General features: G+C 38.7%; 1 protein-coding gene across 8 annotated transcripts in view; it reads left to right on the plus strand.

The window, feature by feature from the left end:
* golga1 (golgin A1) overlaps positions 1 to 26,551 on the plus strand; it is a 59,637-nt gene that overhangs the window by 7,255 nt on the left and 25,831 nt on the right. For 4 of the 8 annotated variants that reach the window (XR_009794568.1, XM_061816783.1, XM_061816784.1 and 1 more), the window contains exons 3-15: positions 3,248 to 3,338; positions 7,757 to 7,864; positions 11,246 to 11,343; positions 14,199 to 14,231; positions 14,352 to 14,480; positions 15,886 to 16,055; positions 16,616 to 16,727; positions 16,816 to 16,899; positions 17,063 to 17,188; positions 17,271 to 17,366; positions 19,161 to 19,256; positions 20,446 to 20,541; positions 22,900 to 23,040. Coding sequence is in view for 7 of the 8 variants with exons in the window: in XM_061816783.1 (XP_061672767.1) it covers positions 3,248 to 3,338; positions 7,757 to 7,864; positions 11,246 to 11,343; positions 14,199 to 14,231; positions 14,352 to 14,480; positions 15,886 to 16,055; positions 16,616 to 16,727; positions 16,816 to 16,899; positions 17,063 to 17,188; positions 17,271 to 17,366; positions 19,161 to 19,256; positions 20,446 to 20,541; positions 22,900 to 23,040 (1,380 nt within the window). In the remaining variant the exon portion in view is untranslated. Of the gene's footprint in view, positions 1 to 3,247; positions 3,339 to 5,380; positions 5,583 to 7,756; positions 7,865 to 11,245; positions 11,344 to 14,198; positions 14,232 to 14,351; positions 14,481 to 15,885; positions 16,056 to 16,615; positions 16,728 to 16,815; positions 16,900 to 17,062; positions 17,189 to 17,270; positions 17,367 to 19,160; positions 19,257 to 20,445; positions 20,542 to 22,899; positions 23,041 to 26,551 lie in introns of those variants that run through there. The other 4 variants (XM_061816779.1, XM_061816782.1, XM_061816780.1 and 1 more) reach the window with 4 other exon arrangements.

Below are 26,551 nucleotides of genomic sequence, written 5' to 3' on the forward strand. Positions count from 1 at the left end.
TAGGTGTGACAGAGGAATTTAAGGTGGAGGTGGGACTGCATCACGGATCAGCTCTGAGCCCCTTCCTGTTTGCAGTGGTAATGGATAGGCAGACAGATGAGGTTAGACTGGAATCCCCTTGGAGCATGATGGTCGCAGATGATATTGTGATATGCAGTGAAACCAGGGAGCATGCAGAGGAACAATTCGAAAGATGGAGGCATGCACTGGAAAGGAGAGGAATGATGATTAGCCGAAGTAAAACAGAATATATGTGCGTGAATGAGAAAAGTGGAGGGGGAAGAGAGAGGCTACAGGGAGAAGAGATAGCGAGGGTGGACGACTTCAAATATTTAGGGTCAACAATCCAGAGCAATGGTGAGTGTGGTAAGGAAGTGAAGAAACGGGTCCAAGCAGGTTGGAACAGCTGGCGAAAGGTGTCTGGTGTGTTATGTGACAGAAGAGTCTCCGCTAGGATGAAGGGCAAAGTTTACAAAACAGTGGTGAGGCCGGCCATGGTGTACGGATTAGAGACGGTGGCACTGAAGAAAAACAGGAAGCAGAAATGGAGGTGGCAGAAATGAAGATGTTGAGGTTCTCGCTCGGAGTGAGCAGGTTGGATAGGATTGGAAATGAGCTCATTAGTGGGACAGCCAAAGCTGGATGTTTTGGAGACAAGATTCGAGAGAGCAGACTTCGATGGTTTGGACATGTTCAGAGACGAGAGAGTCAGTATATTGGTAGAAGGGTGCTGAGGATGGAGCTCCCAGGCAAAAGAGCGAGAGGAAGACCAAAGAGAAGGTTTATGGATGTGGTGAGGGAAGACATGAGGGCAGTTGGGGTTAGAGAGGAAGATGCAGGAGATAGGCTAAGATGGCAAAAGATGACACGCTGTGGCAACCCCTAACGGGACAAGCCGAAAGGAAAAGAAGAAGAACTCTGCAAATTTAATTTGCTTTAAAAACGCGAGGAAACAAGTTGAAATTTTCTGTCTGAAATATGACGTCGCAGAGACAAAACAATGCATTTAGTCTGTATTTTCCCATTACGAGTCCTTATTACCAAAAATAAGGAACTAACTAACTGATTGACTTAAAAATTAATGTTATTATGTTAAAGTTAACATGTCACGGAAATCGGGCCGCAGGTAATATACAAGGTTACTTGGTAGTCCTAGTGTTATGTCTTTCCTTTGCACTTAGCCTTTTTTGGCTTACCAAGTCGGATTAAAAATCCTTCATGTTACCAGAACTGAAAACCAGTTTTAATTCTACATGCCAACAGACCAGTTTTAATTCTACTTGCCAAACTTTGAGAAAACCCCCACCATAATCCCACCTGTAAACCATGTCCTCTACACGTTTTGGGAGTACCAAGATGGCGGCCGACTGGCTTCAATCAATCGATACACAACTCTATATGTATGCGCTATCCAGACTTTTTTTTTTTTTTTAAGATCAGTGACGTTGCCCAGACTGTTGCGAACTAAAGCAGCAGCAGTGGTAGACGCTGTCATTATAAAACACATTGGTGGGCTGCATAAGCACTGTAACATTTGTAATTATGAGTGTATGTCTTTAAGAGTGGGGGGAGGGGTGCAAGGGAAAGTAGGAAAAAGTGAGTGTGGCTGAGCAGCAGTCTTTGTTAGAGTTCTGTGTGCTGCCTAAAAGAAACCAGTGGCTTCTTTTCATTTTTTATAGTACGTATGTGAATTGTGCCATTGGATGTAACAACCAGTCATCCCTCAGTCATTGAATCACATTGCAAAATGCCACAAACTGAATAGCTGTAAGTTATACTTTCAATTTGCATTGTATTTTTTTTTTGCGCACAACGCAAAATATCTGCAGAGAGACTGCATCAGCAGTGCACAATTGCGCACGCGCACAGTTTCGAGGGATCATTGGCTAAAGTTTTTTTTTTTTTTTTTTTTTGGCACGCCGACCAACAATCAACCAAAACTACTGTCGATCGCAATCGACGCATTGAGCATCCCTGCTCTAGGTGGTTAAGAAAATGTGCAATGTATAGCAATATTTATAACAGCACAAGTATATAGCAAAGCAGCTTGTTTTGATTCGTTTGTGCGACTTTTAAAAACTGTCGCTTTTCTTCAAACGCTGCTTTGTCAATGACGAAAAAAAAGTCTCTGATTGGCTCAAGAAGGCTACGTGCCCAGTCAAGTGAATGCCTTGTGTCGTCTATTGGTGAAGTTGAGTCCAATGACAATCAGTGATCTCATTTGATTGCTGCAACAGGCGCTCTATTCAGAAGTCAAAGATGGAATTGACAAATTGATGCGCACATGTAAAAGTGAATAGATAAAACTAGTGAACAGAATGTCCATCATTGTAGCAGAGTAAAACTATCCTCCTTCAAATAAATACCCAAAAATAAAGTGTGGGGGGCATTTAAAGTACTCAGTTTATGGAAAATGTTACTTGAGTAAATGTAATGTAGTAAACCCCCCATGTCTGTTAGTACAATTTTAATATATAGGAATATGTAGGCATTCTACAGGCTCAACCATTTTTTCTGGCAGCAATTAGTCAATTTTCCAAAACATTCTCCTTTTAACTGATTCATATTTTGTGCTATCATGCATTTTATTTTCTGTTTTTAGTAAGTACAGGTCAAGTCCTGGAAAAATTATGGCATTAATACTTGTGAAAGTCACCAATCAAACAGCTGGTTGGGTGCTTGTGTGACAACAGTGATGACTTAAAGGGCTTAGATGCTTTCATTCATCAGGATATTGCCTTATTTGAGTCCTGTAACATAAAGCTCTTGATTTTGGCATGAAATCTACAAACACCAATTTTCAAAATAAAGTAATTAAATAAGTAAATCGTCTTCCTCGGCTTCAAATGTTGCTTTAAATGTGCTGCTTTTGTTCTGGGTTAATGGTGTCATGTTCATGACTGATCAATAATTCTATTATTTTATATGGTAAAACTACTTTCCTTAAGTTATCATGGTTTATGGTTTGTTCCTGCAGTGAAAGTCATATTCCTTAGGCTGTAAATGATGCTCAGCTGTACCTGCTCACTCTCTTTTTAGAGTTGCAAAGATGCTCGCGTATACAGGATGGTGTGTTTATTGAAACATGTAACGATTCTTTTTTTTTTAATTAAAGCTATATGTTTTTTTGCATTTTTGAATATTGTAAAACATCTCAGATCTAGAAGTGGAAGAATAAGACATTTTGAGATGTTTAGAACTAATTCTCTCTTTCAAGTGTAATGCTGAACTGGGTCTCTTTCCTCAGGCATCTGATGGGAGCAGCTCCAGGGATGACCTGCCTGCTCAACTGCTCAGAAGGAATAATCAAATCCGTAAACTAGAAGCAAAACTATCAGGTGGGATATTCAGTCTTTAGTTACATGGGGAGTAACAGAATACATGTGACGGTGTTACATATTCAGGATACAAAAAAAGGCAACTGCAATCTTGTACAGATACACAAGAAAAACATAAGATTATTGGTTCAGGATTATATGTTTAATGCAAAGACAGAGAGGCTGGTTGTTAATTTTTAAGCACTGGCCTGCTTTCAAGCTCATGGGTCGAGCAACATTTTCAGGAGTTTAGCAGCGCAACAAATGGGATAAATGTTCACAATGGACCTCAGTGGAGCACAGGTATAGATTTTTTGTTTGCAGACAGTAAATGAAACAGGCCACTGGTCGTATATGTTGGCTTTCCAAAGCGGCCAGTTTAAAAGCAAATCAAATAGAATGGTTTGGTCGTATATTTGCTGGAGGATTTATTCATTTTGGATGCCATTCATAAAGAAAACTCCACTGTCAAAGTCATTTTGATTGCTTCTGAGCCTAATGGAGGAACTAGCTTCGGTCTGCAGTTGCACCTTGAAAATAAATATTTCCCAATCCCACACCCACTACTTTACTCATTTAAATATTGTACTGTATTACCAAATGAAGCTGCTAAACTTGTCACCGGGAATAAAATCGTGTCATAAAGTCATCGTTTTCCAAATTATGATTGTGTACGTGCACACGTTTGTAATTTGATTTATTTATTTTTCTCCTTATTTAAGTGTTTATAAGAAAAAAAACACTGAGCCATGTGGAACATTTTTTTTAAACTTTATGAAGCAAGTAAATCTACTTTCCATCTTGGGATGAATAAAGTAATTACTAAAGATGCGTGTGTAGTGCCTTGTTAAATCTATCCATTTTCTGAGCTACTTATCCTCACAAGGGTTGCGGGAGAGTTGGAACCTATCCAAGCTGTCTTTAGGCAGGAAGCGGGATACACCCTGAACTAGTGTCCAGCCAATCGCAGGGTACATATAAATGAACAACCCATCGCACAAACATTCACACTTATGGGCAATTTATTGTCTCCAATTAATCTACCATGCATGTTCTTGTGATGTTGGAGGAAACTGGAGTGCACGGAGAAACTACGTAAAATCCACACAACTGTGAGCCAGACGCTCTCACCCAGGGGTTGAGAACCTTTTAGGGTGAGAGCCATAAACGGCCAATATTTTAAAATGTAATTCCAAAAGAGCCATTCAATATTTTTAAAACTAAAAACAAGCGTATTTGTGCATTTTATGCAAGACCAACACTTTAAGAGTACAGTAAGTCTCCAAATTAATTTAAATAACATTATACTGTTGCTAACCAATGATGACAAAAGTACTTTTTACCATTAAAACGACTTCTTTCCTGATGGCTGTGCTGTCAGTTTCATACGTCATTAAATTAAACTTCATGCAGCCTTTGGGACTTCCATCAGTTATTCATGAACGTAGGTTGGTCATAATGTTTTTTTTTAAATGTGAGAAACACTTTTCAAGTGCATTGGTATATTGAAACATTGTCAGTACTGCAATATTCACACTGCAGTGTGGTATGTGACGGGAGGTGCGTTCTAAGTTTTCACAATCAGCTGGTCTGCAGGGTGAATTTTTTTCATTTTCCCCCACTTATGTGCGCTCGCCAACAATGCTTGCCGACAGAGGCATGTCTTTATGTAAAAAAAAAAATGTCTAGTGGTGGGCAGCACATAAGCACTCTGTCATTATAAACCACATTGATAGGCTGCGTAAGGACTGTCACATTTGTAATTATGAGTGTACCCCTTTAAGAGCGGTGGAGGGGGCGGTGCAAGCTAAACTAGGAAGAAGAGTGCGTTCTAAGTTTTCACAATCAGCTGGTCTGCAGGGTGAATTTTTTTCATTTTCCCCCACTTATGTGCGCTCGCCAACAATGCTTGCCGACAGAGGCATGTCTTTATGTAAAAAAAAAAAAAATGTCTAGTGGTGGGCAGCACATAAGCACTCTGTCATTATAAACCACATTGATAGGCTGCGTAAGGACTGTCACATTTGTAATTATCAGTGTACCCCTTTAAGAGCGGTGGAGGGGGCGGTGCAAGGTAAACTACGAAGAAGAGTGCGTGGCTGTCATTGAAGGCCGTGCAGCAGGTCGTTGTTAGAGAAAGTTACGTGTGGTACCAAAATGTTTTTTTTTTGTTTTTTTTTTTTTTAAAGACTTCAAGCTGACGCGATCCACCAGAACTTCCTCGCGATCGACTGGTCAATTGTGATTGACACATTGAGCACCCCAGTATGTCGTTATGAGGGCTCTGCGAGCCATACCCAACCACCATAGGAGCCATAGGTTCCATACCCCTGCTCTGACCATTATTCCACCATTCCACCAGGATTCGTACCGTTTGAGCAATTTTTTACAGTATAATCACAAACATTACCAAGACAAAGTAGCATATACAATAATCCTTCGTTTTTCGCAGTTAATTGGGACCAGAGCGACCTGCGAAAAGTTAAAAACCATAAGGTAGCAGGGGATGTATGTTCATGTGGGTATCAGAACGTTTAAAACATGTAAACAGTATTTGTACTTTGCATATTTGACACTAAAATAGGTATTTAGTTAAATGTTTAATTACAAAACCTTTTTAAATATACTGTAATCCATTAATTTTCTTCATCAATTATCCTCACAAAGGTTGCAGGAGTGCTGGAGCCTATCTCATCTCTCAATGGGCAGGAGGCAGGGTACAGCCTGAACGGGCTGCCAGCCAATCGCAGAGACTGACAACAGTCGTACTCGCATTCACACCTAAGGGCAATTTAGAATCTCCATAATGATGCATTTTTTTGGGATGTGGGAAGAAATTGGACTGCCCGGAGAAAACCCACACAGGCATAAGGAGAACACGCAAACTCCATATAAGCAGGGCAGGGATTGAACCTTGGTCCTCAGAACTGTGAGGCCAATGCTTTAAAGCTGCTCCCCTGTGCCACCTTATAAATAGAATATCTACAGTAGTATAAATTTATAAATATAAAATACAAAACACTTACTGTATTATATCACTGTATAGTTACCATTCATCACTCAGAGACTCCTGCTGTTGGCGCTGATGATATAGCTGAGGTTTTTTAGCTTTGAGATGGAGAGTTTTGTGTGAGTGCGTGCGTGTGTGTGTGTGTGTGTGTGTGTGTGTATAAGAGAATATGTTGGTGAACTGAATGCAGACCCTTCATCCATCCATTTTCTTAGCTGCTTCTCCTCACGAGGGTTGTGGGAGTGCTGGAGCCTAGTGGCAAAAAAGTATGAGTTTCTCAGTGGGGAGCAGTTTGAGAAGTTTCATGGTTACACTTTTTTGTGATCATGTTCCTGTGAAAGCTGTAAAGCTTTTTATTGTAAAATTTAATTTTGTTTGACTTTCATATCACATTCAAACGTTAACTAATGTTTGCCACATTGCAACAAAATTTTAATCTTAAATGATTTGGAGGGCAATTATTTGGATAAAACTAATCTGCTATTAACATACCACATTTGTGTGAGTATTTTATAGTTCAAACATTGTGTCAGAGATACAAAGATGACAAAAACAAAATCTTTGTTTCATTTTCTGCAAATCATTTGTTAACTTATCTCACTCCAACAACACAGTACAGCACATTCTACTTTTGTCTTGTTGGTCAAGTACGGTATGTCTAAAAACATTCGGGACATTTACATGGCATTGCAGATGACAGACAAAAAAAATTCAATGTTTTAGGACTAATATCTGCGTGTGTGCTTGCGCACGTGTGGTTCCAGCAGAAGGCCTCTAAAAGATGATTTATTTCAAATATATTTCATACAATATTCTAATCTCTCCAGATCTTCACTAAACGTTTCTCTGTTGGCTCCCATGGAAAATCAGTTCTGTAGTCACTTTTTCCCCCTTTACGGTCCATAGTGGTTTCTTTTGTAAACTTTGTTGTGATTTGCATTTGAATGGTGCTGTTGCTGAATGAGACAATGTATAAAAAAATAACCGGTATTTGTATCCTGCTGTTGCCAAGGTTTGACCTAGACCTATAACTTTAAGTGCTCTATCAGATGATGCATGGTATCGGTAACATGTTTGCATCTCACCAAGTTGAAATGTCACAGATGACAATTTTTATTTTGTTTCATTGTAAAGATTGTCGATATTTAAATTATGTAATAATCTAATTTATTCCAATTGGGTAGGCCCTTGATATGTTGAGAAATACTGTTTTTTCCAGCAATGATTTTCTTAGATGAGGAAAATCTAATTGGTTAATTTTTCATTATTTGTTAGTCACAATTTCCATTTGTTTTCTCCCCTATTGTTCTTTTGTCCTCTATCATACTGTTCCTGTTCTCGTGTGTGTGTGTGTGTGTGTGTGCGTGCGTGCCTGCGTGCGTGTGTGTGTGATATCCCATTTCATCACCCTGCGTCCCAACAATACTAGACTTCGCTGAGCAGCTGCGAATAATGCAGAAGACCAAGGAGAAGCTTGAAATTGCATTAGAAAACCATCAGGATTGTACGTACCTCTCCTCTCGCTCCCCTCCTTCCAGTGAGCTACTTTTCTCTTAACTGTATTAACCACATCACTGCTACACCCCTGAATAATTCTAATATTTTATGTTACAGTTCACAGTCTGTATAAATGTTTTCTGTGGTCACTTTTAAGGCTCTTAAAACCCCCAGATTTGTTCACATTTGTTAGTCAGAGTTAATATTCTGGGGATGCAAATGGCTTTAGTCAAGCGGTGCTCTGCATGCTTTCATTTTCCGATTGCTGTTTTTTAGTACAGGTGCAGATGTTTTAAGCTTTAAATGTGAGTGAGCTTCTGAGTGCTACATTGATGTGTGATCATGAGCCACTGTACGCTGCTCTGCTTGGTTCTCTTCTGCCTCTGCCCTTAGAGATAAGTTCAGGTTTTGCTCCAAATACAAATGTTTTGTTTGGCTTTCTTCAGCTTGTTTAAAATATAGAAAGTCTGCTTATTTTTCTTAGTCCACCTGAGTCATAGACAACACAAACATAATTCATTAAGCTAATTGTCTTTTAATAACGATAATAATCCATTACAGCTGTATCTGAGACACTTAGCCTCACAAGGGTCATGGGAGTGCCAGAGCCTATCCCAGCTATCTTAGGGCAGGAGAAATAAAAAATTTAACAAGTGATTTAAAATTGTTTTGCAGCATTAATGCACTTTACACAAAGGTTTTAAATAAAATAGAGAAATAGACAACAACTGCCTTTATTAACATTGTAGTTCACAACAAAATTGGAATGCCACCTTTGTTTTGATACCAAAAAAAATAAGCAGGTAGACACAATTATGTCCAGAGTGTGCAAATCATGAAATTATTTGCAAATAGCAATAGAATCAATTAAAAAAAAAATAAACGTGAGAATAACTATGAATAAATTGAAATACGATCAGGTGACATGTAGAGTTGGGCATCGGTTCAATTTCGAGGGGATCCGATTCCGGTTCCATATGATTTCCGATTCCGATTTTTTTTTTGTTTTTTTTTTTTAATGGGCTGTGTCGAAAAAGTATGCATATTTTAAATTGCAGGTGTCCAAACTATAAAGATCTTTTTTTTTTTGCAGCCCTTTGCACAAAGTAAAATGACATTTTTTTTACTCGGGGTTCTTGATTAACGAGTGTCAATATCACTCCTAAAACTACGAGGTGATATGTGTGGAATTAACACGAACATAATATTGATTAATTAATGTTTCAGCTAAAAGTTAAATATTTTTATCATGTATTTATTGAAATAGTTATTTGCAACTGTTTTACCCCATTAAATGGTCTACATTTTTCAAGTTTCAACTTCATTTGCTGTTTTGAGCATCTAGCTTTTTATTTTCAAGGGTATACTCAAATTTAGCATTCTGGCACGAAAAATAACTTCACACGACACCACCAATAACGAGTTAGGGTTAGGTAAAGCAAGGATGCAAGAAAAAGAGTAATGTGTTGAGCCAAATCCTCCTGAAAACATTCATTCCTTTACCGATGAGCCACAAGGTTAGTGTGTATGATTCTTGTGAGACCTTTTTTGTGAATTTTGTCCCAATTCATTGTGATGTAAAGTTGTAGTTTGACCTTTGGTGAAGATTTAACTCAATGTTAGGCTTGTAATGCGGCTGTCTTATTTTCTTTTGAATATGGTATAGTCATATATGTTTTTTGTCTGTCATCTTTTTCTTTGGTTGAAATACTAGAATAAACGCTAAAAGCCTTCATTGCAAGAGCGATACCCACAATTTAACTTGTTCGCTCAGTCAGTGCTGCATCGATTGACTTCACTGAAGTTCCATGCAACGTAGGCTGAGGCTCGAAGCAAGGGGGAACACACATCATAAAAGCTTCCTTAACACAATATGATCATATTTCAAGTGTTTGACTGAGGTGACTGGTCATTTAATTTAACACTGTCAAGACAGTTTTGTTTGCCACTGCTATTAAGCACAAGAACATCTTTATGTGTGTTCTTTTTGTTGATTTTCTTCTTTAGAGTAAGCTGTAGGCATAGAAAGTTTTTTAATTTTTGACTTTTTTTTTTTTTTTTTTTAAATTGAACGATCCCGAACAACTGAAATGTTAGTCCCGTTTCCAATCGGTTCGCAATGGGCAACCCTAGTGCTATGGTAAGGCCCAGAGGTAAATAGTGTTCTTGTGAGCAATTTTGTCTGGTACATTGCACTTATAAACACGATGGTATTGGATAATTCTACATGTAAAATAGCAATCTTAGAGTATAACAGTTGTAACATTAAATGATGAAATTTAGTACAGGTTTTCCTAAAATTGCAAACAGCTTTTACTTAATCAGAAGTATTTATCTGGTATGTACTCTTTGTCAAATTCTTTTGAGTTATTTATCATAGACATTAGTTGATACTTAATATTTTACTAAGTAAAACTATTTCCTGTATAGTGTAGTTGTAAATCTGACATTAAACTTATTAAATTGAATTGAAAGTTGAAAAAAGTGTCATTTTACCTCACATACAATGCGTTTTTTATTCTATTGTACAGTATTTATCTTGGTTTAAACACTTTGTGGAGTAGGACCCATTATCATGTATGCACAGTCATATAATGGCAAAGGCTTTTGATTTGATTTGGTTAGTGTGTAATTAGTTTGTAATCAAGTCAGTGACTAGAAATGTGACCTTGCATGTTTTTTGTCAAATACAATTTTGAAATGGGAATTTTGACACGTTATTCTTCTGCAGAAAGCTTCTCCAGTATTAATTTTCAAGACTAAATAGTGTTTTTTCCAATAAAGTACTAATTTACAAAAATATTTTTTCTGAGAGCAAATGAGATAACATTCCTTTCGTGTGTGTGTACAGTGTGGATGATATGCGATATCCTCTTACATTACGTTTGCCAAGTTTGACTATCCACAGTGCTGTCATTACAGGATATTCCATAACTTGAGTGGTGTATAATCGAAACTCTGTTCAAGCAGTTTCTCCATTATTGGGATCTAATCTGCAATCAGTTATGGCTTCTCACAAAATCAAAAGTATTACCCCTAATATTTCAATGATGCCGCATCTTTTCTCACTTTGCCATAGGAAACTGTCTTAACCTGGTTCTGTCAATTGGCTCTTCTTCTTTTCTTCTTCTGTCCAAACCATCACACATCATCATTGTACAACATATAGCCAACCTACTATTAACAGTAAAACAGGTAATGATCAAGTGTGGCGAAGGCCTAAATAGAATTTGTCACCCTTTGCTTTGGACCATGTTACAGTTTTATACTAACATTTTTACTTTTCAACTATGGTTACCCTTTTGCTTTTTGGCCGTTTCTGCTTTACATTTACTTCTTGCTTGCAGTCAACTTTATGTTTGTTTCTGTCATTATTTAAAAATTTTGCTGTTTGTTTTACTTTCTCTCATTTTCTGCCTAGCTTCCATAAAAAAACTTCAAGAACAGAATGAGTTTCACCTGGCTAACAGAGCCAAAATGGCAGAGGGGATGACTGTAGCACTGGACGAAAAGGACAAGGTAAATGTTTATCTGACCTATGCAGACCTTTCCAGATTTATTTATTTTTGCAAATTTGTTACTTAAATATTTCAAATCATCAAACCATTGAATTTCTCACAATGACAACCAACATAAATATGAAATAACATTTATTTGTTCAGGGAGAACAAGTTCAAACCTATCTTAGCCATTTGAAAAAGTTAGTCCTTTCAACCTAATAACTGATAGTGCCACCCTGGACACCAATATGCAAAAAAATCAAGCGTTTTCCCAGTTTCTTGTGCCCTGCCAGTTGAAGGGGCTTCCTGTTCTGCTGGGGGCCAAGAGTGTGGGGTGGTAGTGGAGGAAGGGTGGCTAGGGTGATGGCATTGAGTCCCTGGGACCACTGCCCGGTGGCCAGTTGTTGGGGTGCCTCTGGGTGGGGGCTCCGGTTGACCGCCCTCGGTCCCTCGGCATGGGACACGTTTTGTTCACAGGGTTGCTTTTAGGTGGACCCTTGGTGCCGGTTTCTGTCCTCGATTGATTGGGTGAGGTCCTTTGCCTCTGCGTTGCTGACACAGCAAATATAGGGCATTTCTATCTGTCTTTTTGCATGCACAATGGCATGAATTCCCTTCATGTGTCCGCAGCATGCACTTCTAGGGTTTTTTCGTTGGATGTGGGACTACTCACCAATTGCAACAAACAACTCATGTATACAAGAAGAGCTTATGATTCACCACGCTTATATTCACATTCTATAAACTTCTGTAGTTCACTTAGTCAGTCCCACTACATTCCAGTTTGATAGCGCGGTTCACGATGCTTTGTCTTACATGCTTATTCTCCTGTCCTTATCCTCTTGTTCTGTTCTTCCTTCACAGGGTGTAAGGCTACAATGTCACATAGCATCCATATTTGTTTCTGTGCTGCAGTTATGGATTGATTTAGATTTCTCATTCTGTTTACAGTTGGCGCTTTGTGTTTTTTGTCTCTCACCCCTCTAGAAATTCTGTTCGACTGCTTAACTCTGATCCTCAATAAAACGTCAATTCAAATATGAAGAAATCACAGAGGAAGCTCAAAAACTCCACTGTGACACAGTAAAACTGTTCTGGCATAAAAGGGATGCACATATTCTATTCTGCTTGCTTGATCCAACAGCCAAACAGCCCTCTACCACCCCTCCCCCTGCCCCACCCCAAAAAAAAATCAATTTATGCTAACTGGTGATGAATCTTTTTCAAATAATTTTGGCCGTACCAAGTTATATTGGAGGATTTTCAGGCATGAAATGTCCTTTAGGTCATTCCACAACATTTCCATTGGATTTATGTCTGACTGATTTACGTACATCTGGATTCACATTTGAAATGCCCACTCTAAAACCTTCATTTTGTTTTGAGTCATTCAGAGGTGCAGTTGCTAACCAGCAATTTTCAGTGTGTTGTCTCCAGAAAACCCGAGGCTACTTGAGTTTGAGGGTGTGAACTGATGGGTGGAGGAGTTGGTTTAATTAATCCTCAGATGAGGGGAGAGAAGTTTAGGCTTCCCTGCTCAGGTTTCTACCCCCACAAATCATAAGTGGAGATGATGGATGGATGGAGGCTATATTCACTTTTGAGAATCTTTTTTTTTAATCAGTTCGAAATGTATATTTATTGTCAACACTTGGTGTCCAGGGGTTAGACAGGTGAGGTGTATGGGTAAAAGGTCACAGCACTCATAACTTTGTTGACACTTTTAGTTTTGACTATCATAGCCATGCAGATGACACAGTTATATATGTAGCAGTGTCTCCTGATGACTATCGATCAATTGAGGTGTTGTGCTTCTGTCTAAAGCAGATAAATGACTGGACGACCCAAAGTTTTCTTCAACTAAACCACAACAAAACGGAAATAATTGCCTTTTACTATCTGAAGAACATATCTAGAGTGAAGACTTGCATGTGTCAAGCAGACAAGGAGAAGCTCAACCACGCTTTTATCTCAAGTAGACTTGACTATTGTAATGGTACCTGACTGGGCTCCCCAAAAAAGAGCATTAAACAGCTGCAGCTCGTTCAGAATGCTGCAGCTCGGGTTGTGACCAGAACAAAGCTGTCAGAGCATATAACTCCGATTCTAAAGTCTTTGCACTACTTTCCAGTAAGTTTTGGGATAGATTTTAAAGTTCTGCGACTGGTCTATAAATCACTAAATGGTTTATGTCCTGAATACATGAAAGAAATGCTAATGGAATACAAACCCAGTAGGCCTCTGAGATCGACTGACTTAAGTCTAATAATGGAGTGCAGAGTCCAAAGCAAACAAGGTGAAAACAGCATTTAGCTATTATGCTGCAAAAAATGGAATAAGTTACCAAAAGAGGTGATGTCAGCCCCAAGTGTAAATGTTTGCAAATCCAGATTATAAACTTTTCTCATGCGTTTCAGAATACTTCCACTTTTCATGGATATTTCTTGCACTAAAAACTGTTTTAATTGGACTTTTTAAAATCTTTTTATTGATGTATTTGAATCCTTTTAATCATGGAAAGCGTATTGAGTTACCTTGTGTATGGAATGCGCTATACAAATAAATTTGCTTTGCTTTGCTTTGTGGTGGACAGGTCAAGCATTATCATACACCAAAATTCACCAGCAAGAGTAAGGCCACTGAAATTCAACTTAGCCTTCCAAAAACTGTGGTTAATCACTGATAACTCACTATTTAATAATGCGAGATTTGATATTTTGAGGAGATGGTTAAATTGTCTTGATGACACCAGAAACATCGGAGTGGGATAAATATGCAAACAAAAATAATGAAATCATGAAAGGTGAAGATATATTTTCCCAGCACTCTGAATACATACATAGTGATAGATCACTTTCTATCATTTAACCACAGGAATGGATGAAGAAAATGGCTGTTGTGGAAAAGGTAAGCAGTGTTTTTCGATCATCATTGATCATTATTTTGATTGTTTTATTGTTTTAGCTCCCCTCCACCGCTTAATCATTTTTAAGATTACAAAAACTCAATATGTATGCATTTGTTTAGGAGAAGGCTGTTTTATCGGCAAGACTGGAAGACATGATGGAGCAAAGTTTTTCACTCTTCCAGAAGAGTGATGATATGGATGAACTGGAGAGCTTCCAGGAAGAGGAACTTGCCAAAGTCAAACACATGGTATGTTTTGTGTGTGTGTAGAAAACTGATACTGCTCATTAGAATGTAAAGGGGGTTTTGGAAAACAAAAATTTTTTTTGTCATATTTGTTATTATGACATATTACTACAGTGGAACCTCGGGGTTTGAACATAATTGGTTCTTGTGAAATGTTCAATGTCCTATTTGTTCAACCTCAAACATTTTTTTCCATGGAAAATAATGTAACAAATTTAATACATTTCTATCTTAATTCCTGTATATGTAAAACATGTACACCCTGCATTTAAACAATTAAAAAATGTATAAACTTAAAGCAACTTAAATTTACCTTTTTGGTGGAAGTGTGATCGTATCAGAGGGACTCGAGTGGGAAGGTGGAAGTGTTCCGACAAATTCACCCTCCATAATTTCACTGAAAATTCTCCAGTAGCTTCCCCATTTCTACTGTTATTTTTGGCCTTTGCTTTGTAATGCTAGTAACTCCTTTAGCAACACAAGCTTCCTTTAATTCATTTTTATTCTTTGGGATAGTCGAAATTGTTGACTTAGCCATACAATGCTACCAAGCCGTAACAAACACACCCCATTTTCGTACTTAGCGATTATCTCCTTCCTTACATCCACTGTGGGTCGCTCAACTTGAATTTCCTTTGCAATCTTAAGAAGCAATCTTGAGAATGTGCGTGCTCACACTAGGAGCACTCACTAGCTTGAGTATGAGTGAGTGCTTGACTTGAACTGGGGAGTGGCTTGTCTCGGCACCGACCCATGTGCGTTCAGCATTGATATCCTTGAATCAGCTACCCGGTTAACCTGGGTTCAGCTTTTACCGGATGTTCGACAACAAGAATTGGGTTAAAAACTGAGGCATTTTTTATGCAGATTTTTGTTGTTGAACTCCGACTTGTACAACCACAGACCTTCTAACTGTAAGGTTCCACTGTACATATAACATGAGGAATATGTGAAAACATCAGTCGCCTCTGACCCCATTTGTGCTTCTGTTTTGAGTTGCAAGAAACCAAAGAGCCTGATTGAACAAGACCAATAAGAGACCCAAGATGTGACTTATGACCTGTCAATCATTTGTGGTGCACTCACAGCAAACGGTTGTGTGTTTGTGGGATGGGATGGGATGGGGTTGCCAGAGTGTCCGGGGATGTACCCACTAGGAGTGTGCTTACAAGTGATTTAGCAATGATTGACACCTCATAAGTCATGTCTTCTATCTCTGATATGTTGTTTTACCTCAGGTGCAGTGTTTTCTTGCTAATAAATTTAGATGCATAAGATGTGGTCAGAGACAGCTTTATTATATATTTATTTATTTCACAAAAAGTAAATGTTGCAACCTTACCCTTTAATTGATCAATTATCTTAAACCCAAGACTTCTTCTTAGTGATAGTCTGCTGTGTCTACCAGTTGTTGAAAAAGGAAGAGCAACTGGGACAGTGTGAGCGGAACCTCCAGCGGCAGGAGGCTGAACTTCATTCAGTGAAGCGAAGACTTTCTGAAGCACTGGAGAAACTTCAGGCTTTACAAAAGCAACATGAAGAGGTCTCCAGATTGAACACTGAACTGGAGATTGAACGGTAATATGGAGCTTTTTTTTTTTTTTTGCTGTTCCTTTTTTAGTTTTGGTCAAGAATTCACCAAAGGAAGTTTAGTGTTTCACACAGCTGAGATTAATGCCTGCTCAATGACTGTAGTTGTGGATTTAAATCTGATTATTAGAGGTGGTGACCAATCCAGAGTGTACTATGCTGGGATTGGCTGCAATTTACCTCCTTTAATAAACATTGAGTATGTGTCCAAATCCAAAGTACAGACAATTACAGTACTTGGATTTTAGTTGTCTATTAGCCTTGAGTTCATGAGCTATGTCTGGCAAAAGACAAGTAAATAATTTTGTCCAAAATCATAACCATAATTTAAATACAGAATCTGCTAAAAGTAAATTGTTGACAGAAAGACCAAAATACCTGTCAATTTCACTAATTGCAAGTTTTACCAAAAAAATTTTGTGTGTATACAGTGTACGGTATATGGATTAAAAAATAAACAAAATTCTTGTCATATTAAAAGATGATATGAATGATTAAACTTGGTTAGACGTTTACTTGTATATTGTAACAAAACTGGATATGTGCAGAGAGGAACTGCTTCTGCTCAGAGAAGAAGAAGATAAGAAAATTGGTGAGTTGGAGGGTCAAAACCATAAATTACAGTTGGCCATCCATCAGGTCTCAGCAGATTTGGAGAAGGTCAGTCAGAATGTTTGAGTTATTTTTAAGTTTTACCTAGTATTTATATTGAGGATCCCACTCTGACACAATAATATTTTTTTGTCAGTCGCAGAGTATGATGTCTTCTACAGAGCGTTCCCTTCATGATCTACAGACTGAACATAATTCTCTGAAGTTGCAACAAGAAAAGGTCAAAGAACAAAACAAAACAAAAAAAATGCTTTTCACAAATTTAGTGGTTGTAATTGAACTAATTTATATTAAGGTTTTGGTGTGTCAGAATTTGATTGGATAGGTTGAATTCAATGAATTTATATATTGAATGTTTAAAGGTAACGTCTTGAATTTGTTAGGCTGCTGTTACAGAGGAGGACAAGGAACGCTTATTAGGGGACCTTCAGAAGAAAGTTAACTCTTTAGAGAGGCAGTTGCAAGGAAACCTGAGCCAGGATGACCATCTACTTGAGCTTCTCCAGGAGGTGAAATAAGAAGCCAATTTTAATAAAGTCTGTCAATCTGTCTGGGGAAGTTGATTACTCATTTGTGGTTTTGCTGATGCAGAAGTCCATTCTCGAACAAAAACTGGAAGAGACCAGAGCAGAGCTACTACAATTTCGGAAAAACCATGCTGACACAGTTAGCTCCTTGGACGCACAGGTGCTCTTAAAACTCTATGATCCCTTGTGCACACATCTGTTCTTGTCCACTTATCTACTATGCAAAGCTATTGTTCCAAGTACAGTATATTTGACCAATTTTAAATACAGTACATTTAAAAAAAACACATGAAATATATTTGTCAATAAGGAGATTGCTAAATACATGGAATTGATGAAGTGTAATCCAGATTTGAGGGTCCCGGGGACCAAATCTCCTACGTGCTCTAGTGGACACACCCTATCTGACCTCCTGTGAAGAAGTCAGGAATATTTGGCCATAAGAAGTAAAACATTGAGTCAGGAGCCATGACAGATTTTGTTTTTCACACAAAATTAATATTTTTCTGCTTGCTTTTGTCTTTGTGACCATTTGCAGTTTTGTTTTTCAGTGCATTATTTTTTGGGTGTATTTCGACATGCAAACTGCAGTACAACACTACTTAATTCGAACCTTGCATTGTGTAAAAGAAATTGCCTCGTGGGCTTAGAAAAACTTTAGATGACCTTTGTCAGTTAGCATAGTTTGCTGCTATATCTACTTGTACAAATGCAAGTTAAAACTCTACGTTGCAAAGCCAAAGTCATACTGTATATCAACAACACCCAGGCTCATCTGAGATGGCCCCAGGCTCTTCTGAGAGGGACTGACGAAAACTGGAAAAGTGTGCTGTGGTCTGATGAGTCACAATTTAAAATTTTAGGGGGAAATAATGGACGTCATTTCCTGTGGGCCGAAAAAGAAAAGGATCATAGTTATCAGCACAAAGTTCAAAAGCCAGCATCGGTGATGTTATGGAGGTGTGTGAGTGTCCTTGGCGTAGGGAACTTACACATTTCTAAAGGCACCATTAATTCTGAAAGGTACATGTAGGTTTTGGAGCAACATATGCTGCCATCCCATCCGAGTAATGTATTTTTCAGTGACAAACATATGCTTATCCAACAACTTATATCATAAATAAATTCCTCATTAGCACATTGTTGTTCTACACACTTTATTGGATATAACAATTTCAAAGTAAAGATGGAACTTCACTTCAAGGTGTTGTTCCTATTCCTCCCTTCCAGTCCCGTGTTTCTACTGGTATAAATATTTTAACACACATAATAGATGACGCATGTGGCCTGACATTTTGCTGCACCATAGAACATTGTTGGGCACATTATCTTTCGCCATCGATGGGTCAGTCGAAAGTTCTCTGTACATTGTCTGATTGGGAAAACAAGATGTCTAAAACACATGATTAACCATGAGTTTAATTCAAATGTAACATGTCATTGTGGAGTTGCAAAGTCTACTTGTCAACGAATTGGTTCAGCACCTACTTGACACAGCACTGGAAGATAATTTATCCTCCATCGTTGGGATGCTTGGAAGCAACGCTAAACCATCAGTGTCATATCCATGTCATTCATGAATCAACTTGATTTAATTAATTGAAATTGATATAATGTATGCCTACCCCACATGACTGTCAACCCAGATGTATCTAACCCCTTGACCAAAGTCTACTGGGATAGATTCCAGCTCACCCCCAACCTTAATGACGACAACTGGTATAGAAAATGAGAGATTATTGATAGATGTATGTATATAGATTATATGGTGTAGTACATTTAAATTAAAAATTAATTATATGAAAACACGTCTCTTTGCGTTTCATTATAACATAGAACTCTAGTATGACATGTAGGACAAAACATTTGTGGCTTTTGCAGTAATCAAAGTTGCTCATTCCAGTAGTGGAAACTCTCCCAGCTCACTACACATTTTTTCTTTGTCTGACCTAAGGTATCCAGAATGAGGTGCAACATTACAGAGCTGCAAACACTTCTCCAACATAAAGATGAATCCTCGATGTCCTACCGAGAAAGAACAGACACACAAGTAAGCAAGAACATTGTTAGGAAAATTACCCCAAGACACTTTAGATTAGTGTTGTCACAATACCAATATTCTGACTTCGATACTTTAACTGCATATAATACCCCGACACAGTACTGAAATGATACCGCAGCAAAAATATAAAACTTCAATATAAGGAATGGCACAAAATTGTCTTCATGTACTTAATTAATTAATTCAAACTATTAGGATAAATGTGCCAAACTTATGTTTTCATCTAAGATGACATGCTGTGGTGACCCCTAACGGGACAAGCCAAAAGGAAAAGAAGAAGAAGGACAAACCTGCCAAGTATTGTCATAAAGGAATTACCCCATATTTATGTCCATCCATCCATTTTCTTCACCGCTTATCCTCACAAGGGTCGCAGGGAGTGCTGGAGCCTATCTCAGCTGTCAACCAGCAGGAGGGGGGGGTACACCCTGAACTGGTTGCATCGCGGGGCACATAGTGACACTCACTCACAATCACACCTAGGGGCAATTTAGAGTGTCCAATTAATGTTGCATGTTTTTGTGATGTGGGAGGAAACCGGATTGTTCGGAGAAAACCTACGGAGGCTCAGGGAGAACACGCAAACTCCATACAGGCGTGTCCGGGATTGAACCGGGACTTCAGAACTGTGAGGCCAACACTTTCCAGCTGTTTCACTGTGCCGCCCCATATTTGATTCATTTTCTAAAATAATTTGATCAGTGCCTGACCGGTGGTGTTTTATTTTATTATTGCATTATGTTAATTGTTAGCCTGGGTGGCTGTGGTGTTTTTCCAATGTATGCTTGAAGGAAGGCTGTATCTGTTAAAAATACACGTCATTCTCTTTGTTTTTTAGTTGGTCTTTAAGTAAACTCATGGCCATATACATCTTGAAGCCTCTTTATGAAGAATATTTGCAAATTGTAGCAGCTAAAGTGCTGCTTTTCGTCAAGTAAGTGGAGCTTCCGGCTCCCGTACAGCACTCATATCTCAAGGTTGGGCTTAGAAGTCAAAGCAAAAACTCGGCCAATCGATGGCTCATCTCTCAAAAAACTCCCAAGAGAGGCTGCTCTTATCTGATGGTACAAAAGTATATGTATGATGTCCTATATTTACTATATTGAACTGCTAAATCTATGTTGCTGAAATTGTATATTCTATCAAAGCAGGATTATTGTTCTGTGTTCCTTTTCAGATTGCAACCCTGGAGCAGCAAATCCAAGGAAGTTGTAAACAACTGAAAATTGCAGAGGAACAGATTGAAGTGAAAACACGACAGACAGAAAAACTGGTTAGTTCCTCTTCTCCAAAGTCATGTGTCATACGTTGACCTTCATTTTTCAAATCCGTAAAATTAATAATACATATAATAAAGGTGTCCTAATCTAATTTTTGGGATTGTAAATATAAAAATGAGCATCAAATTGGACTGGATCAAAACTATCAATTTTTTTAATTTAATTTTTTACAATTTTATTTTTACAAGCAGTCCATTTCATGCTATGCTCCAAAACTTCTGTCCTCCAACGCCCAGTGGGAATACAGAGCCCACGTGATCATAACGACAGTTTACCAAGTGGCTAATATAGTAGCAAGTTAGTGTAAGAGTGAGTGTTGCTTGCCAAAAGTCATTTAGTGACTCTACAGTTGAAGTTCAATATGTAACTATATGCATATAAAGAATTTGTGTTCCCTTGCTACAACACGGTTCACTTTACGCGGCCTTGCTATTACTCAGATTTTTTTTGTGTGTGTGTACTTTTTTACAATGTAGCAGGCTTTCTTTTTACAGCGTATGAATGTGCATTGTGTTCTGGCAATTTGGCGCACCCCATCTTTTGCCGTGGCGGTGGTTCAGGTACTTAAGGATGGAGATCGCGGCAATAAAAAGGGGGTGCGTGAAGGTGCCCAGTCATTAGGAAAAAAAAAACTTTCCGCAACATGAACGCACACATGAAATCCATTATGGTCTCTAAGCCAAGCAGAGATAGTGAAGGGCAGGGACCCTTCGTCTGATTGTCCATGTACGTATGTGCGCACGACTGTTCACGCTTTAGAAATACAGGCGCTCATGTGCACAAAGCTAAATGAGCCAGTAATTGCACAGTCACAGAAAGTGTTTAACCGAAAGAAAGTCTTAATGCCTCTCTGGGAAATTTTATTAAGTGTGTGATCAGGCATTTAACAGCCTTAAAACATGTATAAGAAATAAAAAAAAAAACATACTGTAAATGAAAAAATGTAAACAAAAACCTACTGAAAATGAAAACATATCCTGCAAATGATATAAAATGATGATATAAAATGTAAAAAAAAAAGAAAAAAAAAACTTTTACTACATTGATTTCACTTAACAGATTTTTTTAAATGTAAACCCCACGTGAAACAAGGAGACACTGTACATACATTAAATGTTCAAAATCACTTTTCTTTCTTTGTTTTTGGTTGTAAAAATCTCTAGCCAAGTTAACACACGATGAATGAAAAACACCATTGACGAGCTAATGAAACTACCAATATACTCATGGGACATAAATCTAAGTCTATATTGCTATGTAAATGCTATATAGCCACATACATAAGGGATGTGGGAGGAGCCACTGCACCGCCACACACGCGTTAATTCCACTATAGTTCCTTGGGGCCCATGGTGAAAAAAGATGAATAAATTTGCAAAAAAACAGAAAAGATAAAACTCACAAAAAAAGTTGTACTTTTCCAATGTCTGCTGGCTTGTGACAGCATGTGAAAGTGTACAGTGAAGATTGTTCAAAGGAGACAAAAAGCATCATGTGTAAAGATTGATATTCCTCCTAGCCAATGGGATGCCAGGAAGATGCTACGATGATAGTCAATGGGAGAGCAGCTCTATTGCGCCACATAAACCAAGATACAGGATGGTTACGTTGAGTGGATATGAGTCCCATAATATCTTGCTGCCATCCCATTGGCTTGGAGGGACGTCAATCTTTACTAATGATGTTTTTTTGATTTCCTTGGACACTCAACTGTGACCCTATCAACCTAGGGCTGTCACAAGCTATTGGACATTGGAAAGTACAATGTTTTTTTTGTTTTTTTTTACTCATCTTTCTTCACCATGGAACCCAAGAAACTTTAGTGGAAGTATGTTGTGTGCGTGTGTTCGTTAGTATGTATGTTTTCTCTCGTGTGCCAAAGTTTACTTCTGACATCTGTATCGACCGCAATTCCAGGCTGCAATATTGGTATCAAATCGACAGTGGAAAAAGTTAGATCGGGACATCTGTACATGTAACACCTGTTTTTTGAACAACCATATTGTTTGACTTGCTGACTAGCTGGAAACAAACTACTACTATTAAACCAAATATTATGTGAATATGAACATTTTAAAAGAAGCTGAGATGCGAATTCCATAGGCAATCTTGAAGATGCTCTGTATTCATAAGTAGAATTGTATTACATTTCTGTAATTTTTATCGTGGTCAGATCACAAGGTAATTTAGGACTATCACCCTATTGAACTGAAAAAGTCTTTAGCCGTTTGGTTTTTTTTGTTTGTGTTATTCATACCTGTGACAAAGGACATTCCTATGATAATATTAGGAAATAGTAATTCAGCTCTTGTTTTTTTAATACAAAAACTGTAGTGTGATGTTTTTTTCAGCAAGGAGAGTGGAGTGCTGAGAAGGCCTTTTTGGATCAGCAGTTGTCTTTGTTGCAGCAACATACTATGGAGGAGAAAAAAGGGCTAGAGGAGAGTATCACCGCTTTACAGACTGATAAATGTGCAATGCAAGAGACAATGGTAAGTTCTTAAATTTGCTAGAATACTGCTTGTTTTGTTGGAGTTTTGAAAATTGTTGATAAGCAGTGTTTACGTGTAGGAAAGTAGAGAGAGGCTCTCATGTACCGCAGTAGCAATGGCATATTTTAGTATTCAAGTATCGTAACTAAAGATTTTTATTGAATAATCGAATATTCCGATAAACTATATTCAGTGTCACATATTGGTAACACTATTTTGAACTGTTTCTTTAGCTCTCTGTCCATTTCAACATTTGTGTTTGTACAAAAACAGTAGAGGTCATGAATAATAGCGTGGATTTAGGAAGGTTTATTGCCAGACAGAGGTCATACGGAGGAATGCAGTCCAATAGTGCGATGGCACACAAACCACAAAGAAAAAGCTTGAGCTATAAAAACATGAAACAATGTCAAAAATTGGATATGGGAAAACATGAAAACATAACTAGACTTCACATGGCAACTATGACATGGGACGAGACAGTTATACTGGCTGATGCTCGTAAATTCACATGGATATATACGTACACACGACGATCTGGCAACAAGTAGCATGAAAAACAAGGTTCAAATACACAACGCAATCAGGGCGAAACGAGGTACAGGTGCTGCTAAGCAGCAACAAAGCGCACAAGGAAGTGGAAGGGCCATGCTCCTGCCTGCTGCGGGTGGTGACTGAACTCTCATAGCCAATGGAATGCCAGGAAGATGCTCCAGCAATAGCCAATATACCTCTACTTGTGACTGTCTTTAGTAAGGAAAAATTCAGGATATGAAACTCCTACTTGGGAAAATATTGTCTCTAGTTATGAAGGAAATTCAGGATACGAAAGGAAAAAATGGGCACTGCATTCCCCGAATTTTAATAAATGTTAACAACCTCTATCTTGGTTTGTGTGGCGCGATAGGGCTGCTCTCCCATTGGCTATCGCCGTAGCATCATCCTTTTATTCCATTTAGATTCTATTTTATTGTTTATTTATTTATTTATATCTTGGCTTCTGGTACCTGAACTGGTGACAACAAATCGAGGAGGCTCCGACCTGCATGACCGTACAATAAATAAATCCTGCTGAATTTGGATTGAATGTGGTGAATACTCGACGTGGGACGCCCCTGGAGACAACTTCAGTGGACGAAAATCATCATCTGTGTAATCTTAGTACCCAAATTGGAGCCGTATTGGTTCTTGTTGAAGCTGTGCGGCCTAGCGTAGCCTAGCTCGTTAACATTAAGTCTCGTATCTAATCAAATATTTTTTGAGGAAGTAAACATCAAACGCGAGTACTGACATGACCGGCAAAACCTATGCATCATATACAATGAGGACCGTGAGTACTTATTAGAAAGTTGGACGAGTGGAAACATCAACTTAAACTCGTTTATTGGCCTAGACCACCTTAGCTTCGCTGGCTAGCTACGAGACGCGTTTGTGATCAAACTGTGCTGTGGAAGAAGTATGAACCTGAGTAACTTCATAAGGAGGGCCATGAGGACTTATAGGAAATTTAACAAGTCTTATGTTTGTACATCTTTGTACCCAAATTGGATCCGTATCGTATGCATTGAAGCTGCTCGGCCAAAGTTAGCCTGGCCTAGCGCAAACAACATTACCTTCGTTGCGTATACAACGAGGAGCAAACCTCGAACGTGGACTCAACCTTCAACTACGAGAGTGAGGGCCATTGTGGTTTGAATCCCTTCCATCCACATATCCTTTAAATCGCCATATCTTTTATATTTTCACACAGGTAGAATGTGATTTGTGTACCTTATGACTGTGTTTATGTGATTGATTTGATTTGACCTTATCTTTAACATAGATTAGGTAGTATGTGAATTGTGTATCATATGTGCTGACTTTGTTTATTTGATTGCTTCTTCTTTTTTGACGATCTGCAGCCCCTTGGGCAGCACAATATTGTGCAAGCTGTCGGCCAGTCCCAAGCCCGGACTAATGCAGAGGGTTGCGTCAGGAAGGGCATCCAGCGTAAAACTGTGCCAAACATATATGAGCGTTAATCATATGAATTCCATACGGGCTTCCTACACCCGCCCCAGAAACTGTTAATCTGCAAAGCGTAGGAAGAAATTCATATAATGTAGGTCGAAGACCAAAAAGAGGAGGAAAGTGGCTTAGTCTGCAAAAGAAGAAGAGGAATGCACAGACCCGACAGCTGTGTGTAGGGACTTTGAATGTTGGGACTATGACAGGAAAAGCTCAGGAGTTACTTGACATGATGATTAGGAGAAAGGTTGATATTTTGTGCATTCAAGAGAGAAAGTGGAAAAGGAGTAAGGCTAGAAGTTTAGATGCAGGGTTTAAATTATTTTATCATGGAGTAGATGTAGTACCGGGTGGGAAGACTAAGAAGACAAAGGTAGAGCAGAGAATCCGGTGGTGAAAGTTGAGAAAGGAAGAATGTTGTGTGGCCTTTCGGAAAGAGGTGAGACAGGCTCTAGATTGATAGGAAGAGCTCCCGGAAGACTGCAATACTACGGCCAAGGTATTCAGAGAGGAAGGGAGGAGAGTACTTGGGGTGTCTTCTGATAGGAAAGGGGAAAAGGAGAATTGATGGTGGAATCCCAAAGTACAGGAAGTCATCCAAGGAAAGAGATTAGCGAAGATGAAGTGGGATACGGAGAGGACCGAGGAGAGGGGAAAGAAATACATTGAGATGCATCGTTGGGCAAAGGTAGAGGTGGCGAAGGCTAAGCAAGAGGCATATGACGACATGTACACCAGGTAGGATACGAAAGAAGGTGAAAAGGATCTCTACAGGTTGGCCAGACAGAGGGGTAGAGATGGGAAGGATGTGCAGCAAGTAAAGGCGATTTAGAATAGTGATGGAATTATGTTGACTGGTGCCAGTAGTGTGCTCAGTCAATGGAAAGAGTACTTTGAGAAGTTAATGAATGAAGAAAATGGGAGAAAAGGTAGAGTAGAAGAGGCAAGCGTGAATGACAGGGAAGTACCAATGATTAGTAAGGGAGTAGTTAGAAAGGCATTGTACAGAATGAAAAATGGAAAGACAGTTGGTCCCGATGACATACCAGTGGAGGTACATATGCAAGCAATTTGGTGAGGTGGCTGTGGAGTTTTTGACCAAGTTATCCAAATAGAATACTAGCCTTAGAGAAGATGCCAGAAGAATGCAGGAAAAGTGTGCTAGTCCCCCTTTTTAAGAACGAGGGCGATGTTCAAAACTGTGGAAATTACAACAGAATAAAGATGATGAGCCACACAATGAAGCTTTGGGAAAGAGTAGTGGAGGCTCAACTCAGGACAACTAAGTATATGCGAGCAACAGTATAGTTTCATGCCTTGAAAGAGTTCCACAGATGCATTATTTACCTTGAGGATGCTCATGGAAAAGTACAGAGAAGGTCAGAAGGAGCTACGATGTGTCTTTGTAAACCTAGAGAATGACAGAGTACCAAGAGAGGAAATGTGGTACTGCATGCGCAAGTCTGGTGTGTCAGAGAAATATGTTAAAATGGTACAGGAAATG

Source organism: Syngnathoides biaculeatus, chromosome 4 (assembly GCF_019802595.1).
Source record: "Syngnathoides biaculeatus isolate LvHL_M chromosome 4, ASM1980259v1, whole genome shotgun sequence".
Classification (NCBI taxonomy): domain Eukaryota; kingdom Metazoa; phylum Chordata; class Actinopteri; order Syngnathiformes; family Syngnathidae; genus Syngnathoides; species Syngnathoides biaculeatus.